The sequence below is a fragment of the Pygoscelis adeliae genome, unplaced genomic scaffold (assembly GCF_000699105.1).
Source record: "Pygoscelis adeliae isolate BGI_AS28 unplaced genomic scaffold, ASM69910v1 Scaffold173, whole genome shotgun sequence".
Taxonomy (NCBI): Eukaryota; Metazoa; Chordata; class Aves; order Sphenisciformes; family Spheniscidae; genus Pygoscelis; species Pygoscelis adeliae.
Genome location: NW_008824409.1, coordinates 165,750 through 177,281, shown reverse-complemented (window position 1 = coordinate 177,281; position 11,532 = coordinate 165,750). Strand labels below are relative to the sequence as shown.

At 42.4% G+C, this 11,532-nt stretch overlaps 1 protein-coding gene across 1 annotated transcript; it reads left to right on the top strand.

The window, feature by feature from the left end:
• Positions 1-5: 5 nt before the first annotated feature.
• UBFD1 (ubiquitin family domain containing 1) lies at positions 6-6,475 on the top strand (the record flags this gene model as incomplete). Its single annotated transcript, XM_009320519.1, has 6 exons — positions 6-87; positions 181-389; positions 1,584-1,649; positions 1,854-1,959; positions 4,501-4,583; positions 5,864-6,475. Coding segments are annotated over 6 exons (657 nt in total), but the record flags the coding sequence as incomplete, so codon positions are not given.
• Positions 6,476-11,532: the final 5,057 nt, after the last annotated feature.

Sequence of the window (11,532 nt, the reverse complement as noted above, 5' to 3'; positions counted from 1 at the left end):
TTATCTGGAACAAGAACAAGTACGACGTGAAGTTTTGCCTGGACAGCACGGGGGCAAAGCTGAAGCAGAAGATCCACTCGCTCACAGGTCTGTCGGGGCTGCCGCCGCCTCTCCCGCCTCAGCCCGCGCCTCCCCGCGCCGCTGCCCGGCGGTCTCCTAATCGTTATTCTTGCCTCTTAGGCCTTCCACCTGCTATGCAGAAAGTTATGTTCAAGGGACTTCTACCAGAGGAGAAAACGTTGCGGGAGATCAAAGTAACAAACGGAGCAAAAATAATGGTGGTTGGCTCTACTATCAATGATGTCTTAGCAGTAAATACACCCAAAGAAGCTGCTCAACAGGAGGTCAAAGCTGAAGAAAATAAAAAGGAGCCGCTTTGCAGACAAAAGGTTATCGATGTCTCAATAATTCCTGGCGTGGGGGAGCTGTAGGATTTACGCGGTTCTCTTGTAACGCTCTGCAGTCACTTTCGGGTCCTGCTCCTCCTCAAGGCAGGCTGGGGTTTCTTTTCTCACAGCTAAGCGGTAGAAGAAGGGCTCTGTGCGGAGGAGTTCTGGCAGCAGAAAAACATTTAGCCTAGTGGAGGCTGGGGCTTTGCAAGACACTGCTTGTGCTGGTGCTAGGTACAGCCTAGCATTTCAGACAAGAAATGGTAAACAACAGAAATATTTCATGGTTGTTAGCTCAAATGCAGTCTAAATTAATTATATCCAAAAAACCTAACTAATTTTCGTTGGCATAAAAGAAGTTGATCTCCAAAAACTGTCTTTAAAATGAACACCGAGAGAGCAGTTCCTTCAGCTGTCCCAGCACTGAAGGGAACATGGATGTTCCTCCTCTCGCATCTTGAAGTGCTGCCTCCGAATAGGGAGTGAGGTACGGTGCAGTGAGGCCTGGATTGGTGGCGGTGCTGCAGTGTTGTGGGGCTGGTAAAGGATTTTCAGCTCAAGGTATTACCGGCCCCATACCTTCCTCAAAATTTGGTTAAAAATTAAATAGTGCATCATTGAACTGCAACCTTTATGAAACATGCTTTTGTTTTTCTATAATTTATCATAGTTCACGTTCACTGTAAGTTCCATCATTGCTTAAAGGTACTCAGCAACTTACAAGCTGTGAGCATGGTTTTCTTAGTTACTGCTGCTCTTATCTGTTCTGGTTTGCTGCTGTGCTGTGGTATGTTGCACTGTCAAATGTGGAGGGTTTTCTGCCATTCACTGGATATAACACTTGACTGTTAAAACTGTCTTGCCAAATGCCAACTATGTGATTCAGCATGTACGATATTAAAGCGGGACTCAGGATTCTTTAATTTTTTATAGATACATACCTATGTATATTCTAGAAGGGATGTTACCCTTGCATTATATTGGGGTTTTATTAATTTATATGATTTCTTTAGACTGTCATGGAAAGTGCTCGGTTAACTTTGGAAATTAACCATTTCCTGCGTGATAAATGACTGTGAATAGTCCTTAACTGTCTCTTCGTGCTACTGGGATATGGTCAAGGGTGCAGCTGGAAGTAAATTGGAGAACTCTGTTGCGTTTCTGTAAATTCTAATTTCAGTTTTTATGTTGTAGCAACACAGAAAAGTATTGGATAAAGGAAAACCTGATGATGTGATGCCTTCTGTTAAAGGTGTTCAGGTAAGTAGATAAGTACTTGAGAAATTGTCATAGTCAGGAGAGAGAGGCATTTTTTGTGTTTTGAGACCTTTCTTTGCTGGTTCAATTGTTCCTTGCTATCGTAGTAGAAAACTGGAAAGATGGCTTGTCCTTATGCTTAAAATGTTAAGAGGATATAGACTTTCCTCTTAAAGTCCTTCACCTAACTATGTTGTCTCCTTGTAGGAGCGCCTGCCAACAGTGCCGTTATCTGGCATGTACAACAAGTCAGGAGGGAAAGTAAGATTGACCTTTAAACTTGAGCAAGACCAGCTATGGATTGGTACAAAAGGTGAGCAACTCTGAAACTCTGAGGTGAATAATTGGTAATTGGGCTATAAGTGAATTGTGTGACCTAGCAACGGCTTCTGGTGTGACTAAATTGTGTTTAGGGAATAATGTTGGTATTGCAGTACTTCAAAACTAAATTTTTCTTCCTCTTCTCAAATGCCATTCGCCCAGATCATTGAATATTACTTGATGTTTTATTTCTGTTCTTGAAAAACTTGAGATCGGTTGTGCTGGTAGACTAATGTTCCAATCTGCTATTCATAGCTCCAAATGTAAATTACAATATTTGGCATTTCTGGCATATCTCAAAAGCACTTTATAAACACTGGTTTGATGCCAGCATCACATCGAGGCTCAGTGACTTGGCTAAGACTCGAAAGGGAATCTTAGGACCGGCATTAAAACTAGGAGTGCTGGCATCTCTGTCATTATCTGTCCTTTCAACCAAAATTAGTTGGGTGTCTTGTTTCAGTGATGTACAACTGCAGAAACTATGGCATGTGTTGCTGTGCAGAGGCATCAGTTTACCATCCTGAGTGGTGCCAGGAGGAGCTGAAAGTGCTGTGGTGATAACGTGCATGGCTGAGGACGTCTCAGATAACCCCCTGCCTCCAAAGGAAGCTGTGCTCCTTTAGTTTGGCCAGGATGGGGCAATACTATAGTGATGAGCAAGAGGAATAGAAGTGCTTGCTCACTGTCCCAGTAAAGTAACCTAATTGGATGGTAATACTAGCTTTGGATGGCGCCTCCAGCTGCTACGTTATTTCCAAAGTAAGCAGAAATCTCAGAAGTTTTTGACCTTTCCTTTGTAGGACAGACTTGACTGTGAAGATTTTTCTGGCTTTAAAACCTCTATTGGTACCAGTTGCAGTGATTTTTCTCCTGGGCTAAGTGATGGAGTGAGACATTGGGTTTTTTTTTTTCCTCTATAGGTTGGGCAGCCAGATCTTTTTGTTACTGACAATGTGTTCTAAATACATGCTTAGTATTTAGGTAATTAATCCTCTTCCTTCACCTTCTAGACGAGTTCACATTTAGTATTTGTGAAGTGTTCTAGATTAGTGTTTCTTAAGCTGTGAAATTTGATTCTTCTCGTAGTCATCTGTCTTTCATGTAACCTGTTTCCCTACTTCCCAAAATTAGCAGCAGCTTGCTTCCTCTAGGGAATGGTTGTAATGGCTGGCTGTTGTTGGGGAAAAACTCCTTCCTGCTCTGAGAAATTCACGGAGGATGCCAGCACGTAAGGGCTAGAATAAAACCGACTGGGTGTTAACACAGTTTTTCCAGTTGCTAGTCCTGGAAAGGTGAAGGTGCGTCTCCCCCGCAGCCTCCCTGTGCTTCACAGATCACTTTGTACGTTTTTGTAGTCTGAGGTTTGGTGTAGGTAGGCGTTTCTCAGTTGCTCTGTGTCATTTTTGTAGAGGCATTGATAATACGGATTTGTCTATTGCTGAGATACTCTGAAGAGTAATTGACTTGTGGGATGCTGAACGAGTGCAAAGTAAGATTTTGCTCAACGAATGAACGTCACGAATCCGAGTGGGGTAGTTCGGAGTCAGCTTAGTTACAGCACTGAGGTAGAGAATATTTGTCTTTGCATCACTAAGTTTATCTCCCCGTGTGCCTTCTTTAGGTAGGTGCTTTCTTTTTTTTTTTTCCCTGGATTGCACAAATTAGTTAGGTTTATCTAAGGAACTCACAGTTCAGTTTCTCCTTTGTAGCGTGTTTATGGTTTTCTCTGTCTTGTATCCAAGAAGATGATTTTAGGCTGACACTGAAAGCTGGAACTGGAAGGAAGGATTTGGAGTTAAGTCTTCAGAAAGAAGTGAGGACAGAACTGAGACAGAAAAAGTCTGCCATGAACCATATACTTTGTCATTCTTGTTGGTTACCTCTGGCTGTCTGACATTACTCTGTCGTGTAATTGTAGTCATCTTTTTTTTTTTTCAGTTTCTCTTTTTGTTTCTTTCCCTGTTTACTCATTAATATTTCCTTCCCTGTCCTTTTATAGTAACAGTTGAACACTGCCTCTGGGTAAAAACCAGGACTAGGCTTTCAACGAGTTAGTTAGCCTGTCTTCATTCAGCTTTCAGCCTTGTCGTTTCTGTAGAGCTTAGTATAATCCTGGGTAGTCAGTCCTGAATATTCTTACACCTGGACCAGCTTTCACTAAGGTGAGTAACCCTGCTGGTCCGAGTGGAGTCCCTTATGGGGAAACATTAAATAAAGCCAGGGTTTACCCATCACTCAATTTAGGCCCGAATCAGGTACACTGAAGTACTTAATGTGATGCAGAGACATAAAATGCGAGGAACGGTGTGATCCAGTTCTGGGTTCCTTTAAATCATTAGCGTGCCAGCAGCTGTGGGGTATGTGGTAGTGTGGAAGACGGGCTTCTCAGCAGCAGGTATCCAAAGTTCACCCAAAGAGGAGACTGCTGACATGAGGAGCTTTTGGAAGTAATGGAGGTGGTATTTGAAATCAATATGGAATACTACTTCCTCATATATCAGAAATAATACTTTGATCAATTTTAATGTAGAGAGAACAGAAAAGTTACCCATGGGGTCCATTAAAAATGTGGTGAGTGAACCTATTGAAGGACATGAGGATTATCACATGATGGTGAGTAATGTCTCTACTTTAATAATATCCAGTCTAATTAGTTCATGCAAATACACAGAAGTAAGGCTTTTAAAATGGAGCAAGTTGGAGACAGATAGTAATACCGGCCTCGTGTTGTAGAAGATGGGAACGTGGACATGGTCTGCTGTCACAGTGTAAATAGTTTGGGTGGCATATCAAGTATCTGCTACTTTGTGGAAATCTGGGCTGATTTCACACAAACGTTAAGTGCTTAAGCGTTATTTCATATCTTCTCTCTTGTGACAGTGTTAAAACAGTAAAAATACTCACAATATAGCTTACGATTTCTTAATGTTAGTGATATTTTCCTATATCTAGTTTAATTTCCAGTTTCTGTTGTATTTATATAAACAACAGGCCTTGCTGGAGGTTAAAAAAAAATAGCGATTGATGCTGTAATTTTTTTTTCCCCCATATGTAATTTTTTGAAAAACTGGTATTGGGTCTAGAAAAGTAACACATTTAAGAGAGCTGTGCTAATTCTACTCAATTTTTGGCTGTTTCTTTTAATCTATGGGGGTTTTTGAGGTGTTGCTTTCCAAAGTACAGTAACTAACTTTTAATGTTGAAGTAAGTTACTTATATAAGTCTATTTCCTTCTTTAGGGGAAGAAAGGGGAAATATTATACCTTAAAAATTATTGGCTGCAGGAGGGCGCTGATCTAGTCTTTGTCCAAATACTTGATTTTTTGATCACCCATGTAAGAAAATGTCCTCTTCAGAATATGCTACAATAAACTCTTATCCTAAAGCAAGGATAGAGGTTATTGGCATGCCATGGTGCTCCTCCTATTTATACTGACGCAAGTTGAGAATAGGACATTATGTCTAAATATAAAATTCTGTGAAATTGTATGACTGTGAAAACATGGTCATTGTCTTATTTAGTTCCTGTTTGGCCTCTCAACTCTGTGCATTCTGGCCGTTTCTGTAGAGACTTTGAATTATGCTTCAGATTCTGTCTTCCAGAATAATTTCCTCATGTTCTTGAAACTGGCCAAGAGTTTTCATTGCTGCTGTGATATCGTACAAGGAAAGAGCTCATCGTTTTAATTGGTACTTTGCAGTTCTCGTTTCTCTGAGGAATGTGGGGTTTTTTCCAATTGCTGACCAAATATGTGTAGCGTGCACCGAGTGTTTGAAGGGGGCAGTAGGTATAACAGACTTGTTTGATTTTTGTAGTGGATAAGCTGTTTCTGTCCACTGGTGTAAGCTGTTCTGTTTCCCATTTGTAAATGTTGTCATTTTTAACTTTGCAGGCATTTCAGCTGGGCCCAACAGAAGCGTCTTACTACTGGGTCTATTGGGTACCAACTCAATATGTTGATGCAATCAAAGACACGGTGCTGGGAAAGTGGCAGTATTTTTGAAAGCACGCTCACCTCTGGCACAGGAAAATGACACAAAGCTAAGGACACTGCTGGGAGAGGCCTCCAACATCCCTGGATGTGATAGTCCTGGAACTTATTAATAAAATATGATAAACGAGGCATTGATGGAAGCCAGAGGTGATGTTCTTTCACCATTAGTTTACTTTTAACTTAAAAATTTCACCATCCCTTTTCTGCAGTCAGCTTCAACCATATTTAAAGCAAATACAATGGAAATCAATAAATCTTAATTCACAAAATATTGTGTGTAATACACTTAAATCTGCTGAGAGTTGATCTTCCAATTTAGTTTTCAAAAGAAAATATTACAATGTATTATCGAGGATTTTTTACATGGTTTGAACAAAAACAAATATTTTCATAATCTTTCAGTTACAAGCGTTAGACTTAATTTAGTTACTTGGTTGTGACTGAGAATTTCAGAAACAGTTTTGTAAAAATAAACTTTAAACAGTATGCAAAATTGATGTTTAGTAAGCCATATTCTGCTGGCCCTTTTCTTTCAGGTTTAACTCTTTGGTAGCAAAACTATTTTTTTTTTTTTAACCCAAAGATGCCCTGCTTTTTTTTTTCTTTTTTTTTTTTTCCCCAATACTAGAAGCTCTGGGTTGGTTCTCTGTGTGGTGTGTTTGGAGCGGATGAATACCACTGTGGATCTTTTGTAATCGCAATGGCCCAGTGCTGCTTAATGTCTCCTTTCTTGCCACGTTGGCTGTTCCCCTCCCACCTGCATACCTCTCTGCTCCTGTTCTGCCTCCTGCCCCCAGGGTGCTACATTTTTCGGAGCATTTTCTTGATCATGCGTGTTACAGTCCAGAATCATTTTGCAGCTGTTGCGATGACACTTAACCTGTTTGACTGACGAGCGGGTTGAAGCAGTGACACAGATCTTGCAAAGGGAGTGAACCAAAGAGACCTTCCTGCCGTGTTTGGGGGTGAGGGGAGTGGGGAAGAGAGAAGCTCGGATGCCGTTTTGGATCCTAAATAACTGCAGTAGTCCCTTGTGACCTGGATTTGAAAATTTATAGTGGTCTTATTCAGTGAATTGTACCAAATTTAGAATATCTATCCAGCAACTGATCTTTTGAAATATGAATCGCCTTTCAGCTTTTCTCTTGCTCAAGTGTAGGGGAAGTTCTTGCATCTCGTCCTGTCTGAAATAATGCTCCTCGCCTTTCGTTTGTGACGTACTGCGTGTCATCTCAGCAATTCACGTGCCGTTTATCTCAGGTTTTCTGAATGGACCTTTCAGTCCTGAAAAGGTGCACACCCTTAACAGATTGTATTGTGCAGTCAGACTGAATCAGTCTCGCTCTGTGTCAAACCCGCATCTAACAGATCACTGTTCTTTTTTTAACACTGTAGGCTTCATACTGCTCAATGCAAGTAGCTCAACACTTTGTGAAACTCCTGGAGAACAGCCTTTTAGGAATAGCTGGTCTTAATATATTCCACGTCCATTTTTCACTCTCCTTGAAACAGCCCAGTTGAAACTCAGCAGGTGCAAATTCCCAAATGAGTATTTATTTTATTTTTATTTTATTTTATCTGAGAGACTGGGAAAAGCGTTCACTTTATGGTATGTGTTAAGATTACGTATTTACCTGTAGGCTCTTGATAGCAACATAAGCAGCTTTTGTTTTGTATTTTCAGTTAGAACATTCATGCAACATGAATTTTAAAGGTGTTTCATATCCTACATATGAACTAGTGATGTGCTTGTTACTCTTGTAGCTTGAGATATTTCCTTTCTGTATACAAGCCGCCAGCAGTGTGTCTTGACATAAATGCATTGAGGCAGGAGCTCCTCCTGCGCCAGTGCTGTCAGCTCCCTAGAACAGCCCCCTTCCGACGCTCGGAGCAAGCGGGTGCAGGTAGTGGAGTTGGCGTGAGCTAATTGGAGAGAAAATTACAACTTAAGTGCAGCTATCACACTTCTTTTCTAATTGCCAATCCTGGTGTTAAGTCTTAAATTTAAAATTCAGTAGCTGGTGGAAAGCGTACGCACTACAGTATAAAGAAAATTGGTGACACGAGCTTTTTCTGTCACTTGGGGTCACCTTTGCACTCGCTATCTGGTTGGTTCTGTGATTATCGGCTCCCGCTTGCTACTTGACTTGCTTGGACCTGTCTGTGCATCCGTTCATATTCCGTTTTCCTTTCCTATTCTGTCGTTTGCTTGCTCCTTGAGAGGACGTGTGTCTTAGTTCCAGCTCCTCCCCAGAGTTCCTGTGGCTTCTGTGCTCGTTGCAGTGACCCGGGTGAGTACGCCCTGCTGCCAGTGCAGCGGGAGGGCAGATACCTGATCTACCGCTGCCGAGGCAAGAAGGGCGCCTTGGGCACGGGGTACGGGGCAGCGTTTAACATTCCTGTCTGCTCCTTTCCCAAGGGCACGATTACGCTGCATCCTGTGCCAGGTACAATCGATCATCTCAAAAGAAACCGAATATAAATACTGTTGGTTACAAAGCAGTTTTAAACGTGGAGAAGAAAATACTGTAAACTAAGAAAATGTGATCCTATTTAGGTGCTTCTTTTCAGGTTGAATTTGATTTGAAAAATGAAATTGTTTCACTTTTTTGTTCTATGTGCAAAGCTTTAATTAAAATACAGGAAGGTGATACGTATATAAAATGTTTTAATTGGAGTTTGTTGGCTTAATATAGTAGGTTTCTTGGGAGTTCCTTGAAATGAATATTCCAGCTGAACTTAGCAGCACCACTTTTAAGATCCGTTCTCTTTCAGAATGATGTGGACCTTTGTATCTTCTGGTATATACGGATTTTTTTTTTCCCAAGGCAATTACCGACACTAACTAATGATTGTTAACATCTAAGAAAACACCATCTCTTTAGTTGGATAGTGTCACAGCTTGCCTAACCTGGGAGCAGTTTGCTAGCCTCTGTCTTGACTTTGGATTTTACTCTCTGATACCTGTGATCGTCTCCGGGGCAGATTCAGCCTAACAAATGGTCCTGTGGAGGAATTTGGCCATTAGTCCTCAGTAAGACACAAGTGTTGTGAGTAAAGTGCAAATATAATCAGTATTTTGAGTTGGCTGTTAAAGATTTTTTTTGAGATCCGACGTGTAATCTTCCGTAGGAAGTTCATGGTAATATCTGGTGATTCTTGCGCAAAAGTTTATTTCAGTTAGATTACAGTTCAGCCATCTCCTTTCAAAGGAGGCTGATTCCCTGTTGTATATATGTGTGTAATTCCCCGTGAACATTCTGGGGTATGAAGTTGTATTAAGTGCTTCGCTGGATTTACTAACTGGGGATTAAAGCGTCCGTAGCGCAAACGTGGGTTTCCGCAGAACGAAGCCGGTGTTTCCCACGCCGCGCTGGCGGCTGCTCCCCACGCCCGGGCAGCGTCCCCCTCCTCACTGCCCTTGCCGCTGTCCTGTCGGGGAGGAGGAGGCCTGCTGCGGTCCCTGAGCTCTCCATACGCTGTTCGACGGCGTTGGGTGTTGCAGCTCACCTGTGTGCCGTCCCTTTCCCTTCTCCATGCCCAGCGCTGTGGGTTTCTTCTTCCTCTCCTTGTCCCGAGTTGAGTATTCCTTCCTTCTCTGGTTGTGCGTCCCAAGCGTAAACGGTTCCTGGGTTAGCACTGCATTAGGAATGCAAAAGTATATGACTAAACCTTGTTTGGGTTTGAACGGAGACTGTATCTTGCATGAAAATCTTGTATTATTTGCAAGTTTTTCATACCGAGTTTCAGATTAAAGTAAATCATTAATTTCCATTAATGAAACTGAGAAATGTGTAACTAAACTAAGGATGTTATGGTGATGGAAGAGGAAAAGTGATCTGAATTCAAAGAACTAGATCAGAAACTGTTAACATGCAATATGTTATAACTGGTAACACAGGCGCACAACCTGCTGAATTTTATACTTGATGCAGTTCGTATCCGTTGCTTCATACTTCAAGGGCCAAAGAGAAACAACTCACTGGCAGTGACGCTATCGAGGTGCCGTGTTGTGGTGGTGGTCTGTCCCGTGCCCTCCCCTTCCCGATGGCAGTGTTCCCTCGCAACCGCTGGTGACGCAGCTCTGCGGGCACCGCCGCGCCGCGCGCGCTCGCCGCTCTGCGTTCCGGTTGCTCGCTGTGCCAACCCGGCGGAGCGAGGTTTGTTTCCAAACTCCCCTTCTTCTGTTTACTACTTCTTCCTCTGTAACTTGATTTTTCCAATGGAACCATTTTAATTTTAATTTTTGTACTCCAGCCTTTCGGCCACCTGTTAGGATTAGGTTGTTAGCATCTTGTTTTGTTAATTAATGTCCTCGTCGCTGGGGGGAGGGAGGAAGGGGACCAGGAGAGCTGTAGCAAGTCTTGTATGAAACATATGGCCACTTTACCTTCTAGCCAAGGATTCGCTTTCTGTAGCTCATGGAAGTTCATTATGTCTTATCCATATTCCAAGCAATTAATTCTTTGGTTTTATATTAAAAAAAAAAAAAAAGTCTTAGATATTTGTGTCCACTGTGGATTTATTTTAAATGGAATATGTAAGTACCATGTATTATGGTATTTTTAAATAATCTATTGCCTATTTCAGGGGAGGGGGAGATGACAAATATTTAGTCTTAGATTTGCACTGCTGGATTTTTTTAAGTGTAACCTTGACTGGTTATCCTATTGTTTTATTCTGTAAGACTAGTCTTATGAATTAAAGTTTGATAATTAAGTATTTCTGCGTTTGAGTGTTTCAACATTCTGTACGTACTAAGCTACTTCCGACCGCATGAACAACTGTTAGCAAATGGTTTGTAGTTATTTTCTTTGTAGAAAGGCGAATGCAGGCAGAAATCCGTGGGAACCCGTGCTCGTTGTCACGTCTGATGCCATCGATGCCGTTCTCCCAGGGTGGGGACTCGGGTGTACCGCTGCCGTGTATCGCTTCGTATGAAAAGGCTGTGAATTACAGGACAATTCTCTGCTCCCTCTCCAGAACCAGGGTTTAATCTTGTTTTAAACTGTGGATGTCCTTGCCGTGCCGGGCGTGCTCGCTCGAAGTTATGCGTGTAGGCAGCTTGCTGTGATTTCTGTGTAACGGCCCACAAAAAGCAGGTGCTCAGGGGCAGCCTGCTGTCTTGGGGCTTACAGCAGGCGCGGCTTTTTAACGCTTAACCCACGCTGCTGGTGTTGATACTGGCTTTAGAAACTTTCTCTCCGGCGGCCCATTAAAAAAAAAAAAAAAAAAAAGTCTCAGGTAGTTCAAAACATCTGATATATGTCCACCTAACGTGTGCAAACTGGCAAGTTCTCGTTCAGTTTAATATCTAGGTCTGCCCTAACTGCGAGGGGCAATATAACGTTCATGGAGCGCGGGGGAGTCGAGTCCTCCTGAAAATCCCTTTCGCCTCCAGTTTGTCTTTTTGGAAAGAGCTCTTTTATAAGCACCTGCGCCCTGCTCTTTCCTGAAATGAATCTAAAGGTTGTTGGAGGGGGGCTGGTGTGCAAGGCGCCCGGGAAGAGCCCTCCGCTTCCCGCACGGCCGGGTGCCGCGGCGGGGCCGGTGGGAGCCCGGTGCCG